General features: G+C 39.1%; 1 protein-coding gene and 1 pseudogene across 4 annotated transcripts in view; both read left to right on the top strand.

The window, feature by feature from the left end:
• The window catches only part of RPF2 (ribosome production factor 2 homolog), a 54,348-nt gene that overhangs the window by 13,130 nt on the left and 20,094 nt on the right, over positions 1-21,124 (top strand). For all 4 annotated transcript variants that reach the window (XR_016395166.1, XR_016395167.1, XM_022554438.3 and 1 more), the window contains 4 exons: positions 455-536; positions 1,200-1,276; positions 7,347-7,446; positions 17,170-17,272. Coding sequence is in view for 2 of the 4 variants with exons in the window: in XM_022554438.3 (XP_022410146.1) it covers positions 455-536; positions 1,200-1,276; positions 7,347-7,446; positions 17,170-17,272 (362 nt within the window). In the remaining 2 variants the exon portion in view is untranslated. The remainder of the gene's footprint in view (positions 1-454; positions 537-1,199; positions 1,277-7,346; positions 7,447-17,169; positions 17,273-21,124) is intronic.
• On the top strand, positions 3,497-4,196 carry LOC149747880 (ubiquitin-conjugating enzyme E2 D3 pseudogene; annotated as a pseudogene).

A 21,124-nucleotide genomic window follows, 5' to 3' on the forward strand; every position in this document is an offset into this window, starting at 1 on the left:
TGAGGTGGCATCTCGTTGTAGTTTTAATTTGCGTTTCTCTAATAGTTAGTGATGTTGAGCATCTTCTCATGTGCCTCTTGGCCATCTGTATGTCTTCTTTGGAGAAATGTCTATTTAGGTCTTCTGCCCATTGTTTGATCAGGTTGGGTTTTTTGTTATTGACTTGTATGAGCTGTTTGTATGTTTTGGAAATTAAGCCCTTGTCAGTCTCATTGTTTGCAAATATTTTCTCGAAGTCCGTAGGTTGTCTTTTTGTTTTATTTATGTTGATCAGTTCTAGTAGTTTTTGTGTGGAGTCTTTAGGGTTTTCTATATATAGTATCGTGTCATCTGCGTATAATGACAGTTTTACCTCTTCCTTTACAATTTGGATACCTTTTATTTCAAAGAGGTACAATTCTTAAGGTTCTTAACATTTATGCATTGATTGAAGGAGATTTCTTTGGTTTTACAGGAATTTTTTTCAAAGAAGTCAGATTGTTCCTTATTCATGTTTGGCTCCCATAATAAGAAGCGGCCAAATAATCTAGTAATAGGTAAATATCATTTACTTTTTAATACTTTTATAGAGTCAGTTCTGTGACTCAGATTAATTGATGGTATTGAGGATTCAGGAGTAGCCAGTTAGCACTAAACTAGTTTTTTATTTTCCTTGTGAGTGTGAATAAAATTTATTTTTACCTACCAGTCTTCAGGTAAAGAAGGGGCATGTAAATATCACCCTACCTCAAGTTATGGCAGTTTTTCAAATATAAAACATATATCCTAAATCAGTATTAGAGTTAGAAAAAAAGAAGTAGCATACTCACACACACAAATTAACCCTTCCCTAATAAATACCTGTATGATGAATACATTTGAAAATAAACCCTTGCCCTGTATTGTGTATTGAGGCTTGGGCTGACATGCTCACTGGCTTAGGTAAAGGCCTTTACCCTCTGTGGGCCTTTATTTACTCTTTTGTAAAGTAAGGGAGTTTGGCTAAGTGATCTTTTAAGATCCTTTCCAGGTCCAAAGTTGCAACAGTACATTCTAGGTAGAGCTGAAAATTTAAGAAAGAAGAGACATGTTTGGGAGGTTTAAGGAGAAAGAAAAGAGGCAGATATTAGGACATTTTGAACACGCAGATAAGTAGGTGAATATAAGGCAGCTGTTTGGGAAAAAATAAATGGTTAAAAGAAAATGTATTTTCCTTCTAGGTCGTATGTATGACTACCACGTGCTGGATATGATAGAAGTAGGTATCGAGAAGTTTGTCTCCCTTAAAGATATTAAGGTAAGATACTGATCATAAAAATAAGAATTTTATAACGTTGCTCTTGGGCAATAGTGACATCTTGTGGTGAAGAGTAAAGATACAGTTTTGTAACTTAAATAACAAAGAACTTTGGTTTTATTCTAGTGTGCTCTAAACTAAAAAGTACAATTTCATTTTACCTTTAAAAAGAGGGAGATGTTTACAGCGTATAACACATATGTAGGCAGTTAGACTTAAAGCCGTTACAAACTCTTGTCTAGGCCCATAGTTGAGATGCTCTCCTCAACCTCTGAATTACACAGCACCCATTAACCTCAGAAATACCACAATTTTCTTTCCTTCCTTTCTTTCTTTCTTTCTTTCTTTCTTTCTTTCTTTCTTTCTTTCTTTCTTTCTTTCTTTCTTTCTTTCTTTTTCTTTCTTCCTTCCTTCCTTCCTTCCTTCCTTCCTTCCTTTCTTCTTTCTTTCTTTCTCTTTCTTTCTTTCCTCCTTCCTTCCATAATCTCAGAAATACCACAATTTTCTTTTTCTTTCTTTCTTTCTTTCTTTCTTTCTTTCTTTCTTTCTTTCTTTCTTTCTTTCTTTCTTTCTTTCTTTCTTTCCCTTCCTTCCTTCCTTCTTTCCCTTCCTTCCTTCCTTCTTTCCCTTCCTTCCTTCCTTCCTTCCTTCCTTCCTTCCTTCCCTCCTTCCCTCCCTCCCTCCTTCCCTCCCTCCTTCCCTCCCTCCCTCCTTCCCTCCCTCCCTCCCTCCCTCCCTCCCTCCCTCCCCGTGTTGGGTCTTCATTGCTGTGCACAGGCTTTCTCTAATTGCAGCGAGCAGGGGTTCTGCTCTTCATTGCAGTGCGCGGCTTCTCATTGCGGTGGCTTCTCTTGTTGTGGAGCACAAGCTCTAGGTGTGCGAGCTTCAGTAGTTGTGGCATGTGGGCTCAGTAGTTGTGGCTCGCAGGCTCAGTAGTTGTGGTGCACGGGCTTAGTTGCTCCATGGCATGTGGGATCCTCCCGGACCAGGGCTCAAACCCATATCCCGTGAATTGGCAGGTGGATTCTTAACCATTGCACCATCAGGGAAGTCCCCACAGTTTTCAAAGTGAGCCCTGTTTTAAACCTAGGAAGCTTTGGCTGATCCTACAGTATTTTGGCTGCTGGGAACCAAATTGCTAGCTCACTTTTCCCCTTGAGGACTTGCATCTTTGTGTCTCCTTTGTTTGAATGGGATTATGAAACAGAAAGGCAAGAAAACTGTCCTAATGCAGTTCCTGGATCCAAATTGGGCTTCTGCTCCCTCAGACCTCTGCTCCTGGCTTAATCTAGTCCATCAAATACATTATTTCACTTAAGACCTCTTAGCTACCCTCTAAGGCTGAAATTATTTTCCCTATTATATAGATTTGGTGATTGAGGCCCAGAGGAATTCCCCTGGTGACCTGGAGTCATACATACAGTAAATGGTATAACGAAGATTAGGACTGAAGGGGTTTGAAAGAAAGGATATTGAAGTTTGTAATGGAAAGTTACATAATTGTTCTGTCTGTGGGTCTTTGTATAGTTGAAAGAATTATAGCAAATATATAATCACTCCTTTTCCCAGCCTCCCCTAAGAAGAGGACATGCCTTCTAGGTTTCCTGTGTGTTTGAAAAAAGGCTCTTACCAGATCCCTACTTGGTCAGCTATACCACCTTCCTCAGGTACAGGGCAGAACAGTGAGATTGGATTTGGAGGCAGAACACTTGGGTTTGAGGCCTTTCTTGGTCAGTTAGATAGCATTTGTGACCTGACAGTCAGTTACTTCCCTGACCCACAATTGCAATCAAGTATTAAACAGGTATAACGATATCAAACGAGATAATATATGTGAAAATGCTTATCAGTGAATTTAATATATTGAAAGGTATTTTGAAAACTGTATAAACTGTGATGCTTTATTATGGATGCCATCATTTTATTACAGTTTATTACAGGTTGTGTTTGGGGCTGTGTGTGAATCCCTGGAGATGAGCAGTACCACTGATGTTAGCATGGTTACCAGTTAGTGGGTGTGAGCAGTGGCTGATGCCTGCATGCCAACCCCTCTGCTCTTTCCACTTCCCTTCCAAAGCAAAGAAATACCCCGTCACGGTGCAGCTTCTAAACTGAACCACAAAATCAGTATCGTTTGGCAGGCGTATTCTTAACAAGAACCATTTAAATTGAGTACTAGATCTTGTGGCTGTGTCGTGCGCGTGAGCCCCTTAGGGCCAGGGAGGCACCAGCTGCCGCGCAGGGAGGAGGCCGAGGCCGCAGCTTGAGGGAGGCCCCGGCCCCTCTGCACCTGTGTATGGCAGAGCTGGTGTGAGACCAAGAGACAATCCTTCCCAGCCGCCGGGATCATCAAGAGTTTTGGCCGGAACTTTGAGCACACACCGAAATAGTGAGGAGCCAGGTGAAAAGCACAGACGATGGTGCTGAAACGGATTAATAAGGAACTTAGTGATTTGGCCCGTGACCCTCCAGCGCAATGTTTTGCAGGTTCAGTTGGGGATGATATGTTTCATTGGCAAGCCACAATTATGGGACCTAATGACAGCCCATATCAAGGTGGTGTATTCCTTTGGACAGTTCATTTTCCTACAGACTACCCCTTCAAACCACCTAAGGTTGCATTTACAACAAGAATTTATCATCCAAATATTAACAGTAATGGCAGCATTTGTCTTGATATTCTAAGATCACAGTGTTCTCCTGCTTTAACTATTTCTAAAGTTCTTTTATCCATTTGTTCACTGCTATGTGATCCAAAACCCACATGACCCTCTAGTGCCAGAGATTGCACGGATCTATGAAACAGAGAGAGATAAGTACAACAGAATATCTCGGGAAAGACTCAGAAGTATGCCATGTGATGCTACCTTAAAGTCAGAATAACCTGCATTATAGCTGGAATAAACTTTAAATTACTGTTCCTTTTTTGATTTTCTTATCCGGCTGCTCCCCATCAGACCTTATCTTTTTTAATTTTATTTTTTGTTTACCTCCCTCCATTCATTCACATGCTCATCTGAGAAGACTTAAGTCCTTCCAGCTTTGGACAATAAATGCTTTTAGAAACTGTAAAGTAGTTACAAGAGAACAGTTGCCCAAGATTCAGAATTTTTTAAAAAATGGAGCATGTGTATTATGTGGCCAGTGTCTTCACTGTAACTTGGTTATGAGACTAAAACCATTCCTCACTGCTCTAACATGCTGAAGAATCATCTGAGGGGGAGGGAGATGGATGCTGAGTTATCACATCAAAGAAAGCAGCATTATTCTAGCAGCATCCATTCATGTGTAAGCCTTCCACTGTTAGAGATTTGAGGTTACATGATATACTTTATGCTCGTAACTGACGTGGCTGGAAAATTGGTATTGAATTTATAGCATCAGCAGGACAGAAAATGCGATGTATTTTATGCATGTCAACAAAGGAATGACCTGTTCTTGTTCTACAGAGAATGGAAATTGGAAGTCAAACACCCTTTGTATTCCAAAATAGGGTCTCAAACATTTTGTAATTTTCATTTAAATTATTAGGAGGCTTGGAGCTATTAGTTAATCTATCTTCCAGTACACTGTTTAATATAGCACTGAATAAATGATGCAAGTTGTCAATGGATGAGTGATCAACTAATAGCTCTGCTAGTAATTGATTTATTTTTGTTCAATAAAGTTGCATAAACCAATGAGTTAGCTGCCTGGATTAATCAGTATGGGAACAATCTTTTGTAAATGCACAGCTGTTTTTTGTATATACTGTTGGGATTTGCTTCATTGTTTGACATCAAATGATGATGTAAAGTTCTAGAGAGTGAATATTTTGCCATGTTCAGTTAAAAGTGTGCAGTCTGTTACAGGTTGACACATTGATTGACCTGATTTATGCAGAATTAATAAGCTATTCAGATAGTGTAGCTTTAGTGTGCTGCACATGATACTGGCAGCCCGGGGGTTCATAGATGGACTTGGGACCCAGCAGTTTTGAAACGTGTATATGGAGTTTAAGAAATTTATTTTCCAGGTGCAACCCCCATCTAACTAAATTTTTTCTTCACCTTGTACACTTGACAGCTGAAAAAACCATAACATGGGAGTAATAATGGGTCAAAATTTACAAAATAAAGTACTGTTTTGGTGTGGGGAAGAAAAATAAAAATAAATTGAGTACTAAATTTTCACTCATGGAGCATATCCATAACTATAAAATTCATTAATTGATGAGAATGTGCTTACATTGGCAGTTCCTACATAGACTATTAGCCAGTCCCCTTCACTTTGACCCCGTTATTTGGCTACAACCTCGTATTTTTAGTTTGTTTTGGAGTTGCATGTTTTGTTGCACTTTCCTTCCATATTTATTTCTTCTTTATTTCTACCTCCTCGTTTTTAAGACATCTTTACCAGATATTTCTTTTCTTGCTTACTTTTATTGCCAAGCCTCATCCCTCTGTTAACTCTTAAGCAACAGGTGATTAGATGCTACCAGGAAATAGAGTGATTATTCTAGAAGCCTGTTTTCTAAGATAGCCAAAATTCTAGGGATGGTTATTCTGCATAAAATAAGCCTAAGAAATGAGATGATTTAAAATTAAAGGTTAGTTGGGCACAGGTGGAACACAGAAGAGTCATTGGGTCTGGAAGGTCTATTCAGGCCCACAATCAGACAGACAGATTTTAGGCCCATCTCCTAAGTTTAGACAGTTCAGGTTCGTGTTGGAAGCAGGGAATGTCAACAAGAGTGGTCATGGTGAACAGGGAAGCAACACGTGACCTCTGGTCCAAGGGCAGAGGATGTTTGTTTGTTTGTGGTCCTCTCTGCCCCCACCCCCTACACTTGGATAAACCTTGATTAGTGTCAAGGCAGAGATATTAGAATCAGTGGGAAGCTCAGACCGATTCTTCTTCCTCCATAAATTAACCCTTCAGTTAAAGAATTTTTTCTATTTGATTTTTTCTTTCACTTTGGTAAAACAAAAATTCACATTCTTTTTGGTATAGAAAATCCAGAACTAGGGAGTTCCCTGGCGGTCCAGTGTTAGGACTCCACACTTTCACTGTCGAGGGCTCGGATTCATTCCCTGGTGTGGAAGCTAAGATCCCACAAGCTGTGTGGTGCAGCCAAAAAAAAGAAAGAAAAGAAAATCCAGAACGAGACAAAATATCTTTTAGAGTAGAGCTTCGATCCTGCTGAGTGAGGATTGCCCATATTTTCTGTAGCTTGTATAACATTATATTGCTTCCCATGTTAATGTTTAGTTGGTAGTTCAGTTTAGCTTTCATTTAAAAATACTGCTGGTGTGACATAGTAGGAAAGGCACATTGTTACAAATAATTCAAAGAAATTAAATTTATTTTGACTCTGAGATGTTGGCTGTTAGAGGGCTGTGTTTGTTTTGCCGCAAGTTTAGCTTTTTATTTTATTCTTTGCATAGAAAGTGATAAAAAGTAGCTTACATCATTCTTTAATCACTTATTAATTTGGCACTAAGAGGGAGTGGAATGAAAAATCATTTTTTAGTATAAAAATCTGTAAATTAAAAAATCCCCACTCTGGTTTTAAGTCTAAAATCAGTGTTCATAGGGACATCTTTGGTGGTCCAGTGGTTAAGGCTACGTGCTTCCACTGCAGGGGGCACGGGTTCAATTCCTGGTTGGGGAACTAAGAGTCTGCATGCCGTACCGTGTGGCCAAACTAAATAAATAAATAAAATCAGCATTCATAGACATAGTTTTAGGACAGTTAAGAAAATGTGAAAATGAGTCACTGTATTATCAGCGGTCCCCAACCTTTTTGGCATCTGGGACCAGTTTCATGGAAGACAAGTTTTCCACAGATGGATGGGGGGATGGGGAATGGTTCAGGCAGTAATGCGAGCGAGGGGGAGCAGCAGATGAAGCTTCACTCACTCGCCTGCCGCTCACCTCTTGCTGTGCGGCCCGGTTCCTAACAGGCCGAGGACTGATGCCAGTCCAGGGGTTGGGGACCCCTGCTATATATAAATATTGACTGCTTTAAAATCAGCATATAAACAATTTAGACTTGATAATTATATAATTACTTTTTTTTATTTCCTAGAATAGTAAATGTCCGGAGGGAACAAAACCCATGTTAATATTTGCAGGTGATGATTTTGATGTAACAGAAGACTACAGAAGGCTAAAAAGCCTTCTTATTGGTAAGTATTTTTTTAATACATATCTGCAGGATAGCTCAGGTCGGCATTCTAAGAGTTGCCGTTGGTCATGGCAGTTTGCAACTTCACTCTAGATATACAGCTTTTTCTCTTTGATCTCTTTTTCTCCTTTTCATTATTTTGTTTATTCCCCACTAGAAGCAGGAGAGAGTTAAAAGGATGCTATACTCTATAGATCATTATTACTTTTTGATGGTATAGTAACTTTGGTAGCAACCTGTTTAATGCTTGCACCCGTCTCCTGTCATTATTGGCGTTATTAAATTTAGAAAATTGAAAAGTTAAATTTTCAAGATTATTATACATCATCCACTTCCAATTCAAAAACCTTTATTAGTTTTTCTTAGTCTGATATACAAGGCTTTTCACACTATAACCCCGTATAACTTGCTTTCTTAATCTCCACCAATTTCATTCCTCCCTTTTCCATTTAAAAAAAAACAAAAAAAACCTTGTAAGGTTGTTTTAAAGGTGATTGGTTCTTAGTGAACTCTGCTCATTCCTAATGTTTTATCTAATGACTACATTACTTTTTATGTGTTCACAAGCCACCTTCTTAAAATCCAATATACAATATATAGTTATTGTCTGAGATTGATGTTAAATTTACCAATTTTAAACCACTTTTTTTCTCCTTTTTTGAAAAGCTGACATTATTGTTCTCCGTGGTTTCTTAACGGTTACTAATACTTAATATTGTGTGATCTCATCTGCCAGCTCTGTTCTTACTCTGGAAGGTAATTTAGTTCGTCCCTAGAGATATGAACTCTTCTTATACTCAGTGGCATTTTCTAAAGTTTAAATAATTTATTCTATTTGAGCTTTTCTTGCACCATTCTTACAAGCTATGGCTTAACTTTTTTGGTTGCCCTTCTTTTGGATTTTTATATACTTTGCCCTAGATGACTTTTGAAAAGTTGGTGGGGGATATATTATAAATTATATACATGCTGTTTACAAATCTGAGCCAACCAAATGTTTGTGGGCAGACAGATTGCTTTCGGTTTTCCTTATTGGGATTAGTTATGCTCTTATTGTTAGGAATACGGTTTTCGGGACTTCTCATTTCTCTTGTTCATAATGGCTATTTTTGAAAAACTAAGTATCACTGTTACCTGTTTAATCCTTACTAAAACTCTTGAGTTTGGTAACATTTCATTTTACAGATGGGAAGTTGGAGGCTCAGAGAGGTTAAGAGCCATTAAGTAGGTGAAGCAGAATCAAAACCCAAAGCCTGTGCTTTTCTGCTTCTGCTCTTCATCCTGCCCATGGTGAATAATTCCTTTGCAGAGTCTTTGCTATAGGTTCTTACCTCTGTTTTCCATGAATTAAAAAAAAAAGAAAGGGACTTCCCTGGTGATGCAGTGGTTAAGAATCCGCCTGCCAATGCAGGGGACACGGGTTTGATCCCTGGTCCGGGAAGATCGCACATGCCACGGAGCAACTAAGCCCGTGCACCACAACTGCTGAGCCTGCGCTCTAGAGCCTGTGAGCCACAACTACTGAGCCTGCGTGCCACAACTACTGAAGTCCACGCACCTAGAGCCCATGCTCCACAAGAGAAGCCACTGCAATGAGAAGCCTGCATTGCATGTTGCACCGCAACGAAGAGTAGCCCCCACTCACCTCAACTAGAGAAAGCCCGCATGCAGCAACAAAGACCCAACGTAGCCAAAAAAATAAATTAATTAAAAAAAAATCATACATGGAAGACAGCGACCAACATTTCTTTGAATATTACATAGCCCAAAACATCAAGGGAGTTTTTTTAGCCAAGATTCCTAGTATTTGTACTGCGTTGGCTCAGATTTCCTGCTTTTTTCCCCTTGTTCTTCTGTATAATTATTATTAGTGAGGGAAGTACTTATAATTTGTTATAACAGAGCTTTGTAGCTTCTGTTTAAATGGTTTTATCTTACTATTTTGTGCTTCCACTAGATGGCAGGAATAACCACATGATGCAGTAATGAGAGGGAGGGAGTGAAAACCAAAAAGGAATTAAGAAAGAAGAAAGACAGGTAGCAGGATGGAGTGACATTGTCTGGCACTAAGCAAAGTTGAGTTTTTAATATAAATAAGAAGTAAGAAAGTTGCAGACTTCTTGGTTTGTGTTGTGTATTCAAATGAAATAATGTAGGTAAAGAGAATTATTTCAAATGAAATAATGTAGGTAAAGAGAATTTTATCAAGGGCTTTTTTCCTGTTTGGAAGTTGTGTTTTTGTTTTCTTTTTGTAATTGGCCAGAAAGAAAAGTTAACTTCAGTATTTTCATGCCAGATACCCATTTTGTTCATTCGAATTTTGCTTCTCTTTTGCTTTAAATATTATATAGATTTGTAGTTAATCTTAGCAGGTCCTGCTTTTCTTTACAGAAAACCAGTGCCTGTTTTTTGATTCAGTCCATCCTAATTTTTTTTTTTAATTCTGGTTGTGCCATGTGGCTTGTGGGATCTCAGTTCCCCAAAAAGGACGAGGGATTGAACCTGGGCCACAGTAGTGAAAGCGCCAAATCCTAACCACTAGACCGCCATGGAACTCCCAGTGCATCCTACTTTTTATGGTTATTTTTTAGTATGACTACTCCTTGTATGTAAAGATGATAATGAATCAAGTAATAGGTTAGTTTTATTAAGTGTCCCTTTAAAGCCTACCTTTAACTTAACTACCTAACTGGGTTTTTTTTTTTTGTTCTTCATTGCCTTTGTCTATATTAGTGGTCATATCTACATCTGTGGTCATTGTTTTAATTTTTTTTAACCTTTCTCATTTCCTAATTCTTATTCCACTTTAATACATATAATAATGAAAATAACTGCCATAGATTAGGTCAGGTAATTTATTAAATTTAATCTTTTCTACAGCTCTACAGAGATAATTGTATTAGTCTGCTCAGGGTGCCATACAAAAGACCATAGACTGGGTGGCTTATAAGCAACAGAAATTTATTTTCTCACAGTTCTAGAAGTCCAGGTTTCTGGTGAGGACTCTCTTGCTGGCTTCTTGCTTTGTGCTTACAAGGCTTTTCCTTGGGGAGGAAGGGAAGGAGGGAGATAGACAGAGGAAAGAGGGGTTTAAGTTTTCTGGTGTCTCTTCTTATATGGACTCTAATCCTATGGGAGCAGACCCTACCCTTATGACATACCTCATTTAACCTTAAGTACTTCCTTAGAAGCCTCATTTCCAAATATAGTCACACTAGAGGTTAAACAAACATTCAGTTCATTATGGTAATATTATTCCCATGTTGTGGATGAAGAAATTGAGACCAGTTCACTGATGTCCAGAGTGAAGAGTTAGTAAGTGTCAGAATCAGGATCTTATCCATTCTCTGACTCCACATCCCCCAGTCTTTCCCGTCAACACCCTGGTCATCCTCCTGTGCCCTTTCCCAGTGTTTTTACTCATGGGCACAGACACACTAAAGATGTTATTTTTGCTTGGAATTGATCCATTGAAAAAATGTCCAAACTGGGGCTTTCTTTCTAATTATAACCAATTTATCTTCTACCCCCTTATTTCTGTTTAACCAGGTTTTTCTCCTTATCCCTATTCTCATAATATCTCCCTTTTTACCTCAACCATCATTCCTGTCCAGTTTAGGGTCAGCCTTTTTGACAGTGCTCTGAGTTTCAACACATTTTAATCCATCACCCCTTTGATGTTATAGACTCCTCTTGTACTTTAATTGCTCCAGTCCTGGAATCAGCTATTTCTGTAAGGATCCTGGGTTTTTTTTTAAGTGAGATTATTTTAGAAATCACATTTTGTGTGCTAGGGAGTATTTCTGGGTTGGTCATTGTTTCTAGGCTTTTTCAGTGGACAGAACTATGAGATTTATTTGTTAAGATAAAATATATCCTGAGTTCATACTGAAACTTCGAACTCAAATTTAGGACAGAAGGATATGTACACGTACGTACCTTCTTTCATCCATGACAAAAATCCAGGTTCTCAATGACTCCAACATAACGATGCATTTACTTTATACTGTACTACACATACAACAGTCTCAGAATAAAATACTATTATTACTACTGGTAGTATGAATATTGAGTGCAACTGAAGGGTGTTTTGTTTTTTGTGTGTGTGTTTTTTTTTTGCAGTTCTATATGTCTATATATCCTATTAGGAATATGGTCAAATTACTGTGTTTTGAAGTCACTTGAAACAGTCCTTTTCTGTATGATTATGCCTTCAGCCCAATACACAGGTTCATTTCATTTTGTTTTCAATTTTTAGGGATAACTTTATTAAGTTTTTTCATTATAAATTATTTTTTGGGGTATGATTTACATACAGTCAAGTGCACGTATTTATTTTTAAATTCTTTTTTTAATTCTTTTTTTAAAAGTTTTAATTTATTTTTTGGCTGCGTTGGGTTTTTGTTGCTGCGCATGGGCTTTCTCTAGTTGCAGCAAGTGGGGCCTACTCTTCAATGCGGTGCGCAGGCGGTGGCTTCTCTTGTTGCGGATCACGGGCTCTAGGCGCGCGGGCTGCAGTAGTTGTGGCATGCGGGCTCTAGCGCACAGGCTCAGTAGTTGTGGCGCACAGGCTTAGTTGCTCCGCGGCATGTGGGATCTTCCTGCACCAGGGATCGAACCCTGCATTGGCAGATGGATTCTTAACCATTGCGCCACCAGGGAAGTCCAAATGCACATATTTAAAGTTTTAAAATTTAATGGATTTTGACATATTTATATACCTCTAAAAACACCACTGCAATCAAGATATAGAACCTTTCCATCACCCCCCAGAATTTCCCTGTGCCCTTTGGTAATCCATTATTTTTCTCTATTCTAAGCAAACATCGATCTGCTTTCTGTCATTTTTGCATTTTTCAGAATTTAGGTAAATGGAATCATAGACTATGTACTTTTCTTGGCCTGATTTCTTTCACCCAGTTTGTTTTGAGATTCATTCATGTTATTGTATGTATCAATCCTCCATTTCTTTTTATAACTGAGCAGTATTCCATTTATAGCTATTCTGCAGTTTGTTTATACCTTCATCTCTTGATGGACATTTAGATTGATTCCAGCTTTTAATTATTACCAGTAGAACTGCTGTAAACATTTATATACAAATTTTTGTGAGGACCTATGTTTTCATTTCCTTTGGGTGAATACCTAGGAATAGAATGGTTGGATCATTTGAATAGCATATGTTAAACTTTTTTTTTTTTTTTTTTTTTGCGTGGGCCTCTCACTGTCGTGGCCTCTCTTGTTGCAGAGCACAGGCTCCAGACGCGCAGGCTCAGTAGTTGTGGCTCATGGGCCCAGCTGCTCCGCAGCATGTGGGATCCTCCCAGACCAGGGCTCGAACTCGTGTCCCCTGCATTGGCAGGCAGATTCTCAACGACTGCGCCACCAGGGAAGCCCTATGTTAAACATTTTTAAGAAACTGCCAAACTGTTCTCCAACATGGTTGCACTATTTTGCATTCCCACTAACTGTAGGTGCTCCATCTCCTTGTCAATACTTGGTAGGCCGTTCTTTTTAATTTTAGTTACTCTAATAGGTGTTGAATACTGACAGTAGTATGTTTCCAAAGTCAAATCTACAAAATAAAGGAGTGGTAGTGTTGCAGTTTTAATTTGCATTTTCTGGTGACTAATAATGTTGAACATCTTTTCATGTGCTTATTGGCCTTTTGTATATCTTTGGTAAAGTGTCTGTTCAGATCTTTGCCTGATTTTTTTATTTGGTTATTTGTCTTTTTATTGAGAACTAATGTGGAAGAGTGTGTATGTGTTTGTGTGTGTGTGTGTGTGAGAGATAAGTCTTTTGTCTGTCTGACATATAATCTTTGAATATTTTCTCCTGGTCTGTGGCTTGCCTTTTTGTTTTATTGATTTATGTATTTATTTATTGGCCACACCATGCAGCATGTGGGATCTTATTAGTTCCCCAACCAGGGATCAAACTCGCTTCCCCTGCAGTGGCAGCACGGAGTCTTTAACCACTGCACCGCCAGGGAAGTCCCTTGCCTTTTTGTTTTTAATGATGTCTTTTAAAAAAAAAATTTTTATCGAGGTATAGCTGATTTATAATATTATGTAAGTTTCAGGTATACAACATAGTGATTCACAATTTTTAAAGATTATACTACACTTACAGTTATTATAAATTGTTGGCTATATTCCCTGTGCTGTACAGTATATCCTTGTAGTTTATTTATTTTATACATAGTAGTTTGTACCTTTAAGCCTGTGTCCCTCTCTTGCCCCTCCCCTTTTCCTCTCCCCACTGGTAACCACTGGTTCTCTATATCTGTGAGTCAGCTTCCTTTTTGTTATGTGCACTAGTTTGTTGTATTTTTTAGATTCCACATACAAGTGATATCATACATTGTCTTCCTCTGACTAATTTCACTTAGCATAATGCTCTCCAAGTCCATCCATGTTGCTGCAAATGGCAAAATTTCATTCTTTTTATGGCTGAGTAGTATTTCATTGTATGTATGTTTGTGTGTGTGCGTGTGTGTGTGTGTGTATGGACACTTAGGTTGCTTCCATATCTTGGCTATTGTAAATAATGCTGCTGTGAACATTGAGGTAGTACCTGTATCCTTTCAAATTAGTGTGTTGTTTTCTTTGGATATGTACCCAGGAGTGGAATTGCTGGATATGATAGTTTTATTTTTAGTTTTTTAGGAACCTCCATCTTGTTTTCCTCAGTGCCTGTAGAACTTACATTCCTACAAGGACTCCATTTTCTCTACATCCTCACCAACACTTGTTATTAGTGGTCTTTTTGATGATAGCCATTCTGACTGGTGTAAGATGATATTTCATTGTGCTTTTGATTAGCATTTTTCTGATGATTAGCAGTGTTGATCATCTTTTCATGTGCCTGTTGGCCATCAGTATGTGTTCTTTGGAAAAATGTCTAGTCAGGTCTTCTGCTTTTAGGTTTAAGTAGGTCCCGTTTGTTTATTTTTGCTTGTGCTTCCTTTGCCTTAGGAGACAGGTTCAAAAAAAAATATTGCTACGATTTATGTCAAAGAGTGTTCTGCCTATTTTTTTTCCTAGGAGTTCTATAGTTTCTGGTCTTACATTTAGATCTTTAATGCATTTTGAGTTTATTTTATATATTGTGTGAGAAAATGTTCTGATTTCATTCTTTTATGTGTAGCTGTCCAGTTTTCCCAGCACCATTTACCAAAGAGATTTTTCAACATTGTATATGCTTGCTTCCTTTGTCATAGATTAATTGACCTTAAGTATGTGAGTTTATTTCTGGGCTCTCTATTCTGTTCCATTGATCCATGTATCTGTTTTTGTGTCTGTCTGAAGTCAGGGAGCATGATTCCTCCAGCTCTGTTCTTTCTCAAGATTGTTTTGACTATTTGGGTCTTTTGTGTTTCCATACACATTTTAAAATTATTCTAGTTCTATGGCATTGGTATTTTGATAGGGGTTGCATTGAATCTATAGAGTATTATGGTCATTTTAACAATATTAATTCTTCCAATCCGTGAACACAGTATATCTTTCCATGTGTTTGTGTTGTCTTCAATTTCTTTCATCCATGTCTTACAGGTTTCCAGTATAGGTCTTTTAACTCCCTAGGTAGGTTTATTCCTAGGTATTTCTCTGACAGTGCGCTGTTAGTGTATAGAAATGCAACAAATTTCTGTGTATTAATTTTATATCCTGCAACTTTACTGTATTCATTGACGAACTCTAGTAGTTTTTTGGTGGCATATTTAGGATTTTCTATGTACAGTATCATGTCATCTGCAAACAGTGATGTCTTTTAAAGAGCAGAAATTTTAAATTTTTGTGAAGTGTACTTTATCCAATTTTTTTCTTTAATGGTTGTTCATACAGTGTTTTGTTTAAGAAACCTTTGCTTATCCCAAGATTGCGAAGATTTTTTTCTCTTACAAATATTTTTTTGAAGTCTTATAACTTTAGATCTTACATTTAGGTTTATGATCCATTTTGAGTTAATTTTTGTGTATGGTGTGAGGTAAGGGTCAATGTTCTTAAAACTTCCTACCTCATTTCATTCTTTTTTTGTTTTTTTTTTCTTTCTTAAAAGCTTATGGAAAAAGCACATGCCTGTAAGGTTTGCATTACAAAAACTGTTTCAGGGGAGACTGGAATGTACATATCTTGTTCCCCAGAATGACTCTGACTTCAATAATGCTGCCACAACCGTGAGTGGGGCTTTATTAGCTTGGCCACTGAAGGAGAGTCAGGTTTTGGCAAAACTATGGAAAAGTTCTGCATTAATTAAAGTGAATTTTTAGATCAAAATACCTTGAAAAAGTACATATTTGGTTTATAAAAGTACCCCCAAGGGATTTTTATTTGTGGTAGTAAGGAAAGGTGGTGTGTACAAGGGTATGCACACTTAACGTCTGCTTTATGTATGTCAGTGATGTGATTTTCTTTTAGTTATCTATAAGAAGGAAAAAGCAAACTGTAGAAGATGTATATGTCCATGCACATGGAGATAATTCCCATCTTATGAGCTAATGGGAGGAGGGAAGCAAGTGCTGAGTGGCTACAGATTGGGACAGAATGAGATATTTCCTGTTTATGACATCACCTGTCTTAGGGCACCTCTTCCTAAGTAATTAATTTGGATGACCCTTTTATGCATAACTTTTTCTTAGCTAGATGTTATTCGTGTGTTCCCATTTAGCCTCCCCCCAAGTTCAATCTTTTTATCTGTAAAATGAGGTGACCAAACCTGTTTGCTGTTTTCCAAACTCTTTTCATTCATGTGCCACCTTCATAAGGTTAGCCATGTCCGTGTAGTATCCATAGCATTGTTCACTGGAGATTTTTCTTTAAATTGACTCCTCTTTTTATTTTTTATTTTTATTTTTATTTTTTGCGGTACGTGGGCCTCTCACCGCCGTGGCCTCTCCCGTTGCAGAGCACAGGCTCCGGACGCGCAGGCTCACCCAGCTGCTCCGCGGCATGTGGGATCTTCCCGGACCGGGGCACGAACCCGTGTCCCCTGCATTGGCAGGCGGACTCTCAACCACTGCGCCACCAGGGAAGCCTCTGACTCCTCTTTTTAAAAGGAAACCCTGTGTCCCTACTCTCAGTGGAAAATGGTGTATGATAACATAAATAATGCATTGTAGATTATATCTGCCTGTGTATCATTTAAAATTATCTCATATGTGCCACTTGGGTATTATTACCACTCTGTGGGAAAACAGTCTACTCATTGATCTTGATGGTTCTTTTCTGGCTTTGACACTAGATAGCTTTTCTTTGCTCATATAATTGAGATACCTTGTTAGAATTTTCTTGTTTGTTGGCGTCTGCCATATAACAAACACTAGTTCAATTTAATAGTCAAAGTTTGAACAGCCATTTTTATAGACTTTTGCCATCTTAACCTATCTGTCTTAGTTGATTAAAATTGTATACCTTGTTTTACATTTTCTAAAAAATTACTATTCACAATAAACCTGTTATACTCTGGTGCTGAGCATTGGCTTAGAGGGAGAACTGCAAAACTGAAAAATTACATGGCTCAGTGAACTAAACAGAAATACAGTCATGAGATTAAATGGTAGAGGGGCGGGACCATCAGATTTTTCAGGCATGAGTTTTTGTGCTGCTTTTTAGATAAGATACAGAGAGTTGCGTTTAGAATGCAGCTGATTTGTAACTGAATTTTAAAGGTACGTTAATCTTTTTTTTTTTTTTTCAAACAACCTGATGTGTGCTTTTAGATTTCTTCAGAGGCCCCACAGTATCAAATGTCCGTCTGGCTGGTTTAGAGTATGTTCTGCACTTCACTGCACTGAATGGGAAGATTTACTTTCGAAGCTATAAGTAAGTGCATTTCTTAGCATGTTTTTGTTAATCCTCAGGGTTAGCATTTTAGTGTGACTGTTTTATAGAGCTCAGACTTAGAATTGGTGTCTGGCCAAAAGTTTATTTGGAGAGTTTTCAGAATAGCAGTGACAAAGTAGCTCTGTGCTGATCCTCAGGTCTGTCACTCCTCTGCTAACTTCTGCCTCCCGGAAACCCTGCTTTTCCAGGGCCCTGGGGCATCAAACACTACACTCCCTCTGAGCTTAGAACGCTTATTCAGTCCTAACTTGCCATACTTTTATGCAGTATCTCCCTGTTTTTCTTGACTAAACTTAGAGCGCCAAGCCACAAGTCTTAGCCCAGCCAAAGCAAATCTCAAAGTCCTGAGTCTAAAAAATGGAGTCTGAAAATAATAAGAAGACTCAGTAGCTAGATTCATTTTACCTTCTTTCTCCAGCCCAGGCCTCTACCCATACCCCCACCACAATATAAATATAAATCCTAACAAGCACATTCTGTTTTCATAAAAACCTTAATGACGTGCTGCAACTGCCTTTTGAGGTAAGCATGACTTGTTTTTTCCCTTATTTAAAATAAAGTGTTAGCTCTGATTGATGGAGCACACACTTTCCTAGAGAATACATTGACTCCCACTAACTGCCTCCCTTGGTACATTGAATTCAGCCTGACGTCTGCTTCACGCTGTGGCGTGGCAGTGCGGCCTGAGCGCCGACAGCCCAGTGTTGACAGTGTCTTCGTGCAGTGGTGCCGTTTGTGCAACCATTCGTGGACTTCAGCATTTCATCCATGGTTTTAATTTTGTTTTTTTATCATAATGGAATACATGGTTGACCAGCTTGTGTCCAGTGAACATCCAAATGAACTAAGTAATCACGTCTTTTTTGTTAGTAATTTCCATCTTTGTCTCAACTGTATGGAGTCAGAGATGCTCGGTTCTTTTCACCACATGAGCGGTACCACCATTTCTATTTTTCTATTTTTTTCTCATTTAAATAATAACAGGCAAAGGATTTTATAATCATTTTTAACTAGTTGAGATTGAAAGTCCCTATAATCTGTTGTTTTCATTTCCAAACTTGATTTTGGGGCAGCTAAGAATATTATGAAGTAGGTGACTCCTATTTATAGAGCAAGAGATAAAAGATGAAAAATCACTAACATAAAAAAAAATCTTTTTGAAAACTTATGTTAAACAAGGAGACCCTGGGATACAAAGGAGCTAAAAAATAAAGATAAAAGTCTTTGAGAATGAGAAATGAATAATAATCATCTAAAACTCATGGTGAACAATTTCAAAGGAAGTATTCTCTTGTATCAGAACTTGTATTTAGTGAAAAGAAAGATAAATTTGTAAAGAAAGAAAGAAAATACAGAGAAATAAAGCAAAATGGACAGAAAATTAGCAAATCAGTCTTAAGAACAAGGATAAATTGGCAGTGTAACTACACATATTCGTCCATCCACTTACTTTAAGAAGTATGTAATTGCTGGAATCACTGTTAGGTTAGCATGGCATCTGCCATAATGAAAAAAAAAAGATTTGAATTTTTTACGAAATTATTTTATTTATGTATGTATGTATTTATTTATTTTTGGCTGCATTGGGACTTAGCTGCGGCACTCAGGGTCTTCTTTGCACCATGCAGGATCTTTCAGTTGCAGCATGCAGGCTTCGCTAGTTGTGCATGGGCTCCAGAGTGCGTGGACTCTGTAGTTTGTGGCACATGGGCTCTCTAGTTGAGGCCCATGGGCTTAGTAGTTGTGACAGGGCTTAGTTGCCCTGTGGCATGTGGGATCTTAGTTCCCCTGACCAGGGATCGAACCTACGTCCCCTGCATTGGAAGGCAGGTTCTTAACCACCGGACCACCAGGGAAGTCCCAAGATCTGAATTTTTAAGATCAGAAACCCTATTGTAAATTTTTATTTTTTTTTTTGCTGTACGCGGGCCTCTCACTGTTGTGGCCTCTCCCGTTGTGGAGCACAGGCTCCAGACGCGCAGGCTCAGCGGCCGTGGCTCACGGGCCCAGCTGCTCCACGGCATGTGGGATCTTCACGGACCGGGGCACGAACCTGCGCCCCCTGCATCGGCAGGCGGACTCTCAACCACTGCGCCACTAGGGAAGCCCCCCACTGTAAAATTTTAATCCCAGCTTTTCATATCTATATCCTGTAATACCTGCTAGCTATTGATTTGAAATAGAAAATGGACAGTGTGATTGAGAGCAAGCTGCTACTGGGGAAAATCCCTAGATGTGGATTAGCTTAGCCTCCAAGGGCTGTGCTCTGCTTGGGAGGGGAAGGAAGAGGTGGTCCCGGGAATGAGCATCACCTCTGAGCCTAGTGACCTGGCTCTTTGCCAGGCTTTGCCACATGACATGGGCAAGTCACTTCTCAGGGCCCCTGTTTTTCCTTTGCAAAGTGTAGTAATATCATATAGGTAATTCTGAGGTCCCTCTGAGACGGATAATTCTCCTTTATGAGAGGGAGAGGGGTGCAGATAGAGGTGGGAATGTGCCGTAGAAGTGTGTCTGACCTACTGTGGCTCCTCAGGCATTCTCACAGGCTGCTCTTGGGTGTCCTGCCCTCTTCCAACCAGCCCTTAGGCAGTTGGTTAAAGGTAGTAGTTAATATTGACGCTTATTAATTTGTGAAGGTCAGTAAGGCTTATAAAATGGTTTTGAGCTTCTTGTATGAAAGGAACTCTGAGCATGGAATTACATTAATAGAACCTTTGACCTTTCCTCTTTTGGGGAAATAAATCATAGTGTTACTGGCACCTTCCTGTATATCCTATAATAATTAATTCCTTGGAGAATTTTATTCACTATAGGGCCAGAGCTATTAATATGAAACTGAAGATCTTTAGTAACTGCCACGTATGCCTTTGCCATGGCATTGGGTAGGTTTTATGGGGAGAAATATGCAAAACAGGAAGTATTAGCATACCTTAAAAAGCAAACACAACGTTCTAGGCAAGGAGTTAAGTAATGAAAACAGAATGTCAACAGAAGAGAGGGATATGGAAGGGAGAAAAATAAGGAAATTGCAATTTAAAAAAGAGTGGTAATGCCAGTCTTTCTCAAGAAATAGGCAAGCACAGGCTCCGGACGCGCAGGCCCAGCGGCCATGGCTCACAGGCCCAGCTGCTCTGCGGCACGTGGGATCCTCCCGGACCGGGGCACGAACCTGCGCCCCCTGCATCGGCAGGCGGACTCTCAACCACTGCGCCACAAGGGAAGCCCGAATGTCACTTTTGATTTAGAGCTTATAGGGAAACAAAACAAACAAAGCTTGAAGTTAAGATCTGAAATGGAGATTTACATGGGGTGTAAAGGTTCTGGGCAATAGTTCTTAACTTTCTGTGTGAGGGCTTTCTCTAGTGTGGCAAGCGGGGGCCACTCTTCATCGCGGTGCGTGGGCCTCTCTCGCGGCTTCTCTTGTTGTGGAGCACAGGCTCCAGACGCGCAGGCTCAGTAGTTGTGGCTCACGGGCCTAGTTGCTCCGTGGCATATGGGATCTGCCCAGACCGGGGCTCGAACCCGTGTGCCTTGCATTAGCAGGCAGATTTTCAACCACTGTGCCACCAGGGAAGCCCAAGGCTGATCTTTTAAAAACACTATTATTTAGTCCTTTTTTCCTCCTGTATGGAGATCTGGCCACAGTAACAAATTGAGTCTTTTAACTCAAATAACCTTCAGGTCTTTGAGCAGTTCTTGTTGTATCTCTCACAAAAAAAGAATTTGTGAGTCTCCCTTCCTCCCCATTGTATCCTTCATATGCTTTCAAATCCAGAGCTATTTGGACATATGGTATCCAGAAAGTTGTGGTTTTGTTATATTAAGTTCATT

Source organism: Delphinapterus leucas, chromosome 12 (assembly GCF_059928025.1).
Source record: "Delphinapterus leucas isolate spDelLeu-1000000601 "Yukka" chromosome 12, BTC_Dleu_Yukka2, whole genome shotgun sequence".
In the NCBI taxonomy this organism is placed as follows: Eukaryota; Metazoa; Chordata; class Mammalia; order Artiodactyla; family Monodontidae; genus Delphinapterus; species Delphinapterus leucas.